Raw genomic sequence first — 11673 nt, forward strand, 5'->3', positions numbered from 1 at the left:
TTTCCACTGCAAGGAGAGGTCAGCCTCAGGGACTCATTACTGCAAGCCTCCTCCTCCTCCTTCTTCTGACTTGCTCGATAACTGCTTAAGTGGGTGGCTTAAGATTTAAGTGGAGGTTTTGCACCAAGGAACTCTCCCATCTGCACTGCCAAGACTAATGCTCTGTGGTGCTGGTCCGTCTCTTTAGCTGGAAAGTTCTTTTGAACCATTAAACTTGCCATCCTTTGATCCACTTGGTGTGAAATGACTCCAAAGTAGAAAACCCACTGTGTATAACATAGCCAGGTGTTAACTATAAAAATCACTCGTCACACGGAGTACAGAAAAGGAAAGGGAAGCATCGCAGTGGCAGGAGGCTTGGGAAGCAGGTGCCTCGCCAGGAAGAGGGCAAAACGAAGAGGCCAGGGAAATGCAAGCGGTGCCACGGGGCTCTTCCCTGCCCATCTTAGTGTCAGTGAGCTGCTTGTTCTGGGAGGAGAGCCTGCAGCTGACGACTGGCCATCTTCGCCTTCTGCCAAACGCTACGGTAGCTCTGCAAGGCCATCTGTAGGACACGAGAGGTGAAAGATGAAGGCAGAATCCATTGGACAGGAATCTCAGCCAACATTCGTAATTAATTAGTTAACTGACTGATTATTTACTTTGTTTATACCTTGCCTTTCTCCCCGATGGGAATGAGGAGCAGATTACAATGCTCTCCTCTCCTCTGTTTTCCCTTCACAACAAACACACTGTGAGGGAAGTTAGGCTGAGAGTGTGTGAGACTGGCCCAAGGTCACCCAGCAAACTTCCATGGTAGAGCAGGGATTCAGACATGGGTCTCCCAGATCCTACTCTGATACTCCGGCCACTGCACCACACTGGCTTGCAATGGCTAATTGAGGCCTGTCATCAACAGAACATCACTGGTGGTCCAAGTATGGCACTTCTCAGGAACACAGCCTGTCCCAGAAGACAATCCATGGGGGGGGAAGGAAGCACCTCTCCTTCCACACCTGCAGTCCTGGAATTGCTTTGCAGATGTACACTCAATGTAGAAACCCACTCCAATCTAGGCAATTGTGATCAGGTTGCTTTTTTCCTCCCATGTGGCTCAGAAAGTCTTAAGACCTCACACAGCTCAGCAGCAGGAGCCAAAATCACCTGAACCGCAGACAGCAAAGACCAGGGCCTGGGCTTCTGTCTCAACTAAGGCATTAGGGGCTTTCTCTGCAATGCTGACCATGCAAGCCTGCCTTCAGAACTGCCCTGGCAGAACAGCCTATGTCTATCTGGGGCTTTTGTTCCACATTATTCTTCCTTTGTCAGTGCTGGGTCTGCCTCCATCCTCAGTTCTCAAAGAAGAAACCACAATTGGGTTGAATGCAGCGGGATCACAGCATTATTGGCTGCCACAGTGGGAAGTCCCAAGAACTTCAGAACCCCCCCCCCGTTAATGTACTGGAACACTCAGTGGTGTTCCTAAAGGGTTTACTTTTCTTTCCTTGTTCCCCCCTTCTTTTCTGTTAAAAATACCTCCAAGGCAGCTTACAAATTAAACTGAGAACAGAAGTAATACCATTAAGGCAAACTAAAAATGCCAAAATAGTAAAAAGCATAAATAGGGGATACAGTCTAAATTCGATATTATTGCAAGAATGGGTAAGCAGGATGGATGTGGTGGTGGACCATGCCATCAAGTCACAGCTGACTTATGGTAATCCTGTGGGGGTTTTCAATCAAAAGGGGGGGGGGGGTTTGCCATTGCCTGTTTCCATGTAACAAACCTGAACTTCCTTAGTGGTCTCCCAGTCAAGTACTAATTGGGGCCGACACTGCTTAGATTCTGAGATCTGATTAGACCAGGCTAGTCTGGGCCATCCATGTCAGGGCAGGATGGATGTAGCCTGGTATTTACAGTATAGTAAAGAAGCCAAGCCCTCCTGACCTGGATGGCACAGGATAGCCTGGTCTCATCAGATCTCGGAGACTAAGCAAGGTAAGCCCTGGCTAGTACGTGTGTGGGAGACCACCAAGGAAGTCTAGGGTTGCTACACGGTGTCAGGCAATGGCAAACTGTCTCTGTTCATCTCTTGCGTTGAAAACCCCACTGGGTCGCCATGAGCCAGCTGAGATTTGACAGAACTTTCCCCTAAAGAAGCCAAGCAAACATGTCTGGGGAGGATCTGCATGATATGGAAACCATCACTGAAAAGGCCCTCTTCTCTGGTGCTGGCAGGATCAGCCAGAGAAGAGCCTCAGATATTGACAGGCAGGTTAACATGGGACGAGGCGGGCCTGTTCATAGATCAAAACCATCACATCAAATTTTGTATGGAAGCCAGGGAGAGATGGCACTACTACATTCTTTCATAATCATAAAAAGGGAAGGAACTGGGATCTGCCAAAGACAACAGTGGGGGAGTTCTTGGGTGACAACCACCACCTGAGGCAGGGGTGTTGCTTCTGTTCACTGCCCTACTACTTAAATCATAGCAACACACACTACACCCGCATTGACTCCACTTGTGATCCCATGCACATATTTTTTTCCCAACCAGGAATTTTGCCCCTCCACAACTATCAGCACGACAACACTCAGTTTCACTGGAGATCAGTACCAGAGACAGAATGGAGGCATAGTAATGTTGTGGTGAGCTGTGGTTTGGATATGCTTCTGACAGCCAATGGCCTAGCAGCTGGATACCCATACCTGTGCGATTTCCACCTTCCTCTCCCAAATCTTGATGGTATTTTCCAGCTCATGGACTGCTATCTTCTCATGGACATAATCGAGGACGGGAGGCACTTTGTAGTATGCTAGCTGTTTCCTCAGTCTTTTATTTAAGATCTCCGCCTTGTTCCGCTCCTGAAAGAGAAAGAGAATGGCTTGGGCATGAAGCCCTTGCTTTGGTTTCAAAATTTTAACAGGTCTGCATTTGTAACGTACACCAAATTTTAACAAGTGGTGCGGGGTTGTGGGGTGTGTGTGAAGCAGAAGCACCACATCACTTTTACAGCAAACATAAAACTGACGGCTATCTAATAAAAGTTTGACTTATAGTGGGTCCATTTCTTGGGTGAAAGAGCCTATAGCTGAAGAATGGCCTCCTTGAGCTTGTGCTCAACCCTGCAGCCTGTTGTCCCCTGACTAGTAACCCAGCCTGTGCTCAAGGTGTGGAAAGAGGTCGCTACTTGTTCAGAATGCACAACCCTAATGAGACAAATGGGCACCTACTCCCTCTGCTGATCTTTCCCCAAAGGAGTTTCTGTCTTTTACCTCCCAATTCCTTCTTGGGCTGAAACCATTTTACACTGATCTTTTTGAAAATATGATGAATAGGAAAATTAGTGCATTCCAAATCTAACATATTAATTCCCTGATGAGGCCAGTAAACAAGCAGAGTTCTTTCTAAGCGATGCCAAGGGTTCATTTTACCATACTGGTTTTTCTACTAGAACATATTTGATTTATATTCTGACCAAGTAAGGGCCAGATAAATGATTGGAAATAGCAAAACACACTGAGCCAGTTAACTGGATGCTAATCATGCCTGCATAACTGTAATCCTCATATATTTCTTTATTTAAAATGTTTATATCCCAACTTATCGCCTCAGACTCAAGGGAGCTAACTCAATGCAATACCTGGTTTCAAGGACACAAAACAAAACAGTTCAGTTACACTGAATGAAATGCACAGATTACAGATTTAAAAGCTCAGAGTTAAAATAAACACAGTAACAAAATCACGCAGAATCAAGAACACACAAAATGAAAAAGAACGCAGCCAAATCTGCCAAAACAGCTTACCCTCCGACCAGATGCTTTCTGGAGTAAACAGTCTAACATGCTTTCCTAAATGAAGGGAAGGGAAGGCCATTCCAAAAGGCTGGATGCACCACAGGAAAGCCTGTGGCCTGACTGCTGCCGTGCAAACAGTCCTAAGGGAGGTCTCCACAAGGAGAAGAACAGTGCCGGTGGCATCTGGAAGCAGAACCTCATGAAGCCAATAGTGCTGCTACTGTAAACCCATCGAAGACTGAGCTGGAAGCAAGAACTGGCCAAGAAGCCAATCTTGCTCTGGGCACCTCTTTCTGGACTTTAAATGTAGGGCTCACTTCAGAGAGATCCCCAGAAATCCGAGGCCTGGCTTGACATCACCTGTGCCTGCCTTTGTTCCTACCTGCTCAACAACAATGAATTCTCGCTCAATTTTTTCCAGGGACTCCTTTCTCTGAGTGATGTCTCTCACCAATCGGGTGGCCATCGCCATTGTGGTCTGTAGCTTCCTCTGAAATACAACGACATGGTCCAGACAGAATTCAGCAGAAGGGATCATTCAGGTTGCATCCCCTTTCCATCACCATTCAGATTAATTTTGCTCATGGGAGTGCTGACTAGCCATACATCTCGTGGCTAGTGAGCAGAAGCAGCTGGAAAGCTAAGCGAGAGGTGCCCAGCCCAGCCTGAGACACCAAATCCCTACTGAACTTTTGTCCAGGCTCTGAAACTTATTCGAGACCCATCAGAGTTGCTTTTCGGCTTCATTTTAGTTTTTGTTCGGAAGTTCCAGACACTGAACCAGAGAAGCCAACATAAACGAGGTGTTGTACAAAATCCCTTCTGAGAATGAGAACGGAAAGGTGGCAAGACCCCAAGGGATCTTTGCTGAGCCCTTCTTGGAAATCAAAGATGGCCCCAGATTTCTGCTCATGCACGGTGCTTTTGTCAGTAGAACAGAATGTTTCTGCCTCCCCCACCTCCCACCGCAGCCCAAGGACCTCTCTGAAATGCTTCTCCTTGGGAATAGCATGAGATACAAATCGGCAGAAGGAAGGGAGAATTTGTGGAAATCCCTCCCTTCCATTAGCAGAAAATTTAGTCTGGATCCAAACCAAGGTGTGGAGATGTCCTGGCAGGGATGTACAATGCAGAGGTTGGGACAGAGCAGGAGGTAGGAGATGCAGGTAGGGAATCCTTAGTAAGGCAACAGGGAGCAGAAGGAAGCCGAAAGTCAATAGAACCAGCCAGCTGGAGATCGAGATAAGAATCAAAATGGCTAGAGTATCCGGTTTATGGCAACACGCAGGCAGACACATCTCCTGGACGTCCCGGGAATGTAAACTGCACAGCAGCAGTGGGAGGGGTCCGACGGGTTGCAGCCAGGGGGCTTTTGAGGGGCGACCTCTTCGATAGCTGAAAGCCGGAGAATTGAGGCGCCCCTCTGCCCTGAAGGTCCTGCCGCTGAGTGACCGCATGGTACAAGTGCTGCTGACTGGGACAAGCGTTGGAGATCGGGCGAAATAAATGATGACGAGCAAGGCCGAATGGCCAACAACAAACTGAGTCGGGTTGAAGCGAGCATGAAGATATATAAAAAAGCTGCCCCCTCAAAGAGCGACAGGAAAGCGAGCGGGGGAGGGGTTCCTCCCAAATGCATAGACGGAACACGGACGGAAAGAGGGGGGAGCAGAAAAATAAACGACTAAAACTGTTTTAAGAAACTTACCAGAGCGCAGAAAAGCGTTCGGGCGAAGATCAGAGACTTTAGCAACTTTTTTGAAAAGTAAACAAATCCAAAAAGATGGCGGGGAAGAAACCGGAGAAAGAGAAGCTGTTGAAACAAAAACTAGGGGGCAGTCCTCGAACCGATGAGGTCACTGAGCTCTCAAAACTCTTGGCTGACTCCCTGCGCCCCCTGCTGGATGATATCACTGGCATTAAACAACAACTGTCAATAATTGGTCAGAGTGTGGCAGCGCAGCAGATGCAACTGACTCAATCCTTAAAAGCAACAGAGCAAATGGGAGAGAAGGTGAAGGAAATGGACGTCACTACTAAAAAAGTTAAGAAAAAGGTGCAAAAGCTGGAAATGAAGCAAGCTACGGAAGAGTCAAAGCTCTTACAGCTACAAATGGATAAAGCAAATTTGGTCCTACGGTTTCAAGGGGTCCCGGAAATTAAAGGAGAGAATCTGAAGCAACGGTTAAGTGAAGCAATAGCCCCAATGACAGATTCAACAGCAGAATACCTTTGCAGCGAGATGGATGTGATCTACAGGTCCTATTCATCGTACATCAAGAAAAATAATCTGCCTGGGGAAATAGTGGTCAGATTCTCAAAGAGACATGTGAGAGATGCTATTTTGAAAGCAACTTCAGGAACACCCTTGAAAATTGGGGGCAACAATATCAGGATTTTAAAAGACATTCCATTTGATATAAGGCAGAAGAGAAAGAACTATAAAGAATTAATCCTTTTCTTACAAACAAATGGCATCAGTTACAGGTGGTTAACCCCAGAAGACGTCATTTTCAAGCTCAACGATAAAAAAGAAAAGATTGACTCTGTTTTTAGAGCACATGAATTTCTGTGGACACAGCTTGGGGAACCAGAAGAAGGCAAAGGGGAGGAAGAAGAAAGCAAATCTGATGGCGAGTTGGACTCGGGGTCTTCGGACAAGGACTCCCCCTCTGAAAATGGGGCGGCTGCCCCCAAAAGCTCACATAAACTGAGGATTAGGAAAGATAAGAATAAATAAGGGCTGAAGGACTCTGATTTGTGCCTGAAAAATGTTGAAATAACTTGGGGAACTTCTTTAAACAGTTAAAGGGATGGTTAAACGATAATTAATCTAGCATAACCGACTAAATTCATTGAATTATTAGTAGTATTTTGAAAATAACATGGTGATAAACTGATGTATTGATCTCCTACCCTTGGGTTTTTAGTTAGCTGTGGGTCTTTTTTCTTTTTTCCATAGATGTAGTTCCCTTCCCTATATTTTCTGTTGTAGTTTTGTAGTCTGTAAAAAAAAAAAACCTCCCCCCAAGGGGATGGGGGGAAAAAAAGAAATCAAAATGGCTGAGAAGTGGGAAGGGCAAGAAAGACATAATCGTGAGAGTTTCAAGAAGGAAGACAGAATCGGAGGAAGCAGGCCATACTCTGCCTGTCCTGAAGAAGGGATCCTGTCATGGCCGGAATGGAAGAGAGTTTTGGGATTAAAAACCAGATTCCCTGTTAGTGGTGGGAGAAAGTTCAGGAAGCGACACCAATTCTTGTATCAGTGATGGAAGAAGGTCTGGTTCAACAGGGAAGGGCTCCATGTTATTCTCATCATTGAACTGGCCCTTTGGAACCAGTCCTGCCTTCCAGACCTCCTTTTGTGAGTTAGGTCAGTGACTGGCCCAAGGTCACCCAGCAAGCTTCCATGACTGAGGATTTGAACCTGGGTCTCTCAGATGTTTCGCTACCACTCTAACCACTACACCATGCTGGTTCTCTATAAGAGGCCAAGACATGCCTAAACAGCCACTTGAATGCCCCTGGGGCACATGGCTCAGCTCCTCCTGGGGGCAACCCTGGGAGCCTGAAGAAGGTACAGAATGCTGTTGGGAGAGACACAGGCTGCAACCACTAAGGGAGGAAGGGCTGCTCCTTGGCTGGTGGTAGAGCATCACTCATAGCTACACCCCTAATGTTTGGTGCACACGGAAACCCCTGTGTGACCTTGACAGTGGCCTTAGACCAGGGTTCATGCCAAATCTGCAGGACCACCCTCCCAGGTTCCTCCTCGGCCACAGTCATGTGTCACACTCTGATTTGAAGGGGGCTGGTGGGATTCTTCCAGCTGTCATCTTAAGCTGGGCCTCTGGGCCTCCAGAGCCAGAGGGCTGAAGTGAGCTGAGATCTTGGCTCAACTTACTTTGTAGCAGTTGAGGATCTGGAGGGCGTTGCCCACAGTCATCTTCTGCTGCAGCAGGTCCTGGTTCCGCTCCTCAATTTTCTCCAGGAACTGGGCATTCTCAATCTTCAGCTGCTGGAAGTCTACTTCGTGAAGCGCCTCCCCCAGCTCTTCCTTCTGCAAACCAACCAAGAATACTGGCAGTCACTGACCAGGCAGGCCAAGGCCAAGCAGGCCCTTTAAGGACTATGAGGCTGTTTAATGCCGGCTACAGGAAATGGCAGAGTTACAAACTTGACAAGCCACAGTCCAGCTGTTTTTTATTTTGTCACCCAGTCTTGAAAGAAGACACTGAAGAAGAAGTAACTTAGTTGGGCAAAAACAAAAGGAAATGCAGTGCTTTGGCTCCACAAATATGCCGGGTGGAAAGGATTTGTGCCATTTAGGTTGGCAATCAGAAAATAGGTTCTTTTGAATTATGGTGCTGGAAAAGACTCTTGAGAATCCCTTGGACTGCAAAGAGATCAAATCGGTCAATCCTAAAAAAAATCAACCCTGACTGTTCCCTGGAAGGCCAGATACTGAAGATGAAGCCCAAATACTTTGGCCACCAAATGAAAAGGGAGCACTCACTGGAGAAGAAGAAGGAGAAGAAGAGATTGGATTTATACCCCGCCCTTCACTACCCAAAGGTGTCTCAGAGTGGCTTACAAACTCCTTTCCCTTCCCCTCCCCACAACAGACACCCTGTGAGGTAAGTGGGGCTGAGAGAGCTCTTGACAGAAACTGCTCTTTTTCAAGAACAGCTCTTATCAGAACTACGGCTTGTCCAAGGTCATCCAGCCAGGTGCAAGTGGAGGAGTGGGGAATCAAACCTGGTCCTCCCAGATTAGAGTCTGCACACTTAACCACTACACCAAACTGAAGAAGATCCTGATGCTGGAAAAGATTGAAAGTCAAAGAAGAAGGGGACGGCAAAGGATGAGATGGTTAGACAGTGTTATCGAGGCAACGAACATGAAATTAAAGCAAGCTCCAGAGCACAACAGAAGACAGGAGGGCCTGGCATGATGTGGTCCATGGGGTCACGAACAGTTGGACTCGACTGTGCGACTGAACAACAACAACAACAACAACAACAATCAGAAAATGATCCCACAGGGTTGAGAAGTAGGACCTTGCTGTATTTTTCTTACCACTATCATAATGCAGTAATTCACACACCAATTGTCATAGCACATGAGGGATACTACAATAAAGTAATTATTGGAATTTCTGCCTTTAAATAAAGGCTGTGTGCTGCTGACAAGAGCCATACACCATGCTTAAGTTTATAAAGAAACATATAAGTTTACTGAAAACAATGAAGGGAAACGTTGGATGAAAATAAACATAGAATACATCCTAGGTTCTAACCAGTACATCCTATCTGCTACATGTCTAAAACAGAAGAGTAATGGCCACTCCACTGTCCTTCTTGCTGAACACAAAAAGCCATAGACTTGTGAATACATGCATACAACATCAAAGCATTTTCTACAAACAAGATGCTAACTGACCAATAGAAAGGTTACAGGTCACTTAATTAGGGTAAACAACTCCCACAAACTTTCCTGCATCAACAACTCTACAGTTAATTCTATAATGGCTGAAATGTAAGCAACTTGAAAACTCCAACAGTAATTAACTAAATAACTAAAAGCTACTGAGATGCCTCCCCCCCACCCCCGAGAAAGCTGTCCCACTGCATTTTCTGTGCTTGCTTGCTTCCAATTGGCTTTCCTTTTATGAGTAATTCTGCCCCACCTCTATGTTAGGTATAACTGAAGCAATCTTTTCTGGATTACACATCAGAGGAGAGTGTCTCTGTGTGAGTCACTACTCTGACTTTGCCTCTTTCCAACTTGGAGATAAGCTCAGAACAGTGAGTGCTGTGACATAGAGGTTGGGCAATTGTTTTTATTTTCAGCACAATCTGAAAGTAATAATTTTTAGATGGAAGAGTCAAGGATGTCTTCCATGTGTGATTCAGGAAAAAATATGCAACTTAGCTGTTTGGGGGAATGCTGCAATGTCCAGCTGAGGGGGGGGGCGTCTTGGAGGAAGCAGTATGGTTTCTGGGAAGTGACTGTGCCATATTCAGGTCACAGGCCTGTTCCCTTAGAACTCTGCATCACTACTGCCCAGAATAGATGTCATGACAATAGCAACTGTCTAGAAAAACTGAAGGAGCCAGGAATGGATTGGGGGAAATTGTTGGTCTTGGATCTGCTGAGTCCCTGATGGCCTTGGGAAGGTATAAGGATTGGGGAACAGGAGGCCCCTTTCTTCATGAGCAAGATAAAGACCATAAAGCACCATACACATCCCTGCCTCCTTTGCCAGAGCCTCCTGGCATCGCCTTTACTAGACCTGATCCTGCTGCAAAGGGATGTGCGGGGAACTTACATAGCAAGAAACAAGAACAACATACTCTGTAACTTCACAGCTGATGCGTCAGCTGTAGACCACCATGGTTCAGAGTTAGGGTCTGCTGAAGTTTTTCTCCCACCTATTGTATTTTATCCCACCCTTCCCACAAGGAGCTCAGTGCCCCCCCCACTCCCATTTTTCCCCTCCGAGTAGCCCAGTGAGGCAAATTTAAGTGGGAAAGAATTACTGAGTGCATTTCCTGGCTGAGTGGAGACTGGAACTCAGATTCCCTATGGACCACTCTAACAACTACTCTATAGGAATGTAAGAAGAGCCCTGCTGGATCAGACTAGTCCAGCATCCTGTCTCACACAGGGGCCAACCACTTATGCTGGAGAGCCAACAAACGGGAAATGTGAAGCTGCCTTATACTGAATCAGACCATTGGTCCATCAACTTCGCTACTATCTACTCAAACTGGCTGGAGCTCTCCATGGTCTCAAGTAGAGGTCTTTCACATCACCTACTGCCTGGTCCTTTTAACTGGAGATGCCAGGGATTGAACCTGAGACCTTCTGCATGCAAGGCAGATGCTCTACCAACTGAGCCACGACCCCTCCTTTCCCTTGGGCCATCCCCTTACATTTGTCCGATTCCCCATGCATTCGAAATAAATCCACGTTTGAAGACCAAAGTTAAATTTATTATAAAGCGATGGTTAGATCAGGAACACAAGAATTGTTAGGAATGACTACAGACCCCAAAGGGAAACATAATAAAGGAACTTGAACCAGGTTATGGCGGGAATGCAGATAAAACTAGCGCCCAATTCCTTGGGAACACAACGGTTCTACAACATAAACACAAGTTCAGTTCTCAGGCATGAGATACATAATAAGCAAAGCAACGCCATAACTCCATCCCACCTCCAGCTGGTTGACCTTGAGCAGTTCCGCAGATGTAGCAAGCAAAAGAAAGTAAACACCTACACAGGAGGATACAGGGGGTGGTGGTGGACAGAGTACAATGTAACATGGAGAAAAGAACACACCACCTTATGGCAGCTTGCTGACATACTGCCCACCTGAAAATACACTGTAACCACCTTCTCCTGGTCTGGGCGGGAGACCTCCCGGTTTGTCCGGGAACTTCTTGTGGAATTCTCTGAGCATGTAAGGGCCCCTTCTTCCACCCATTCCCGGTGCTGGGGCCCGAAGTCCACCCACTCAATCAGGTAAAACAGTTTACCACATCTCAACTTAGAATCTAGAATGTTAGCAATTTCAAAATGTTCTTCTCTCTCCACCAACACCGGAGGAGGGGACACCTGTGTGGACCTCCACGGTGATTGACCAGAGTCCTTTTTGAGGAAGCTCATATGGAAAACTGGGTGCAAGGATTTCAAGTTTTTTGGAAGGTCCACTTCAACAGCAACTTCATTAATCAGTCTACGTACTGGGAAAGGTCCAATGTACTTCCAACCCAATTTTTTGCAAGGTCTGAGTAACTTCATATTTTTTGTTGACACATATACTAAATCACCAGGCTGCAGATCCCAACCCACCACCCGACCTCTGTCAGCCTGCAGTTTGTAA

General features: G+C 46.5%; 1 protein-coding gene and 1 non-coding gene across 2 annotated transcripts in view; both read right to left on the bottom strand.

The window, feature by feature from the left end:
* Positions 1 to 286: 286 nt before the first annotated feature.
* The window catches only part of CCDC113 (coiled-coil domain containing 113), a 13668-nt gene continuing 2281 nt past the window's right edge, over positions 287 to 11673 (bottom strand). The window contains exons 2-5 of the mRNA XM_015420914.1: positions 7688 to 7843; positions 4166 to 4273; positions 2693 to 2848; positions 287 to 544 (exon numbers count right to left, since the gene is read on the bottom strand). Coding sequence (XP_015276400.1) covers positions 452 to 544; positions 2693 to 2848; positions 4166 to 4273; positions 7688 to 7843 — 513 coding nt within the window. The 3' untranslated portion in view covers positions 287 to 451. The remainder of the gene's footprint in view (positions 545 to 2692; positions 2849 to 4165; positions 4274 to 7687; positions 7844 to 11673) is intronic.
* Positions 10623 to 10695, bottom strand: TRNAA-UGC. Its single transcript has one exon. It is a non-coding gene; the product is annotated as a tRNA-Ala (tRNA).

This window comes from Gekko japonicus, unplaced genomic scaffold (assembly GCF_001447785.1).
Source record: "Gekko japonicus isolate JY-2015 unplaced genomic scaffold, Gekko_japonicus_V1.1 scaffold2679, whole genome shotgun sequence".
NCBI lineage: Eukaryota > Metazoa > Chordata > Lepidosauria > Squamata > Gekkonidae > Gekko > Gekko japonicus.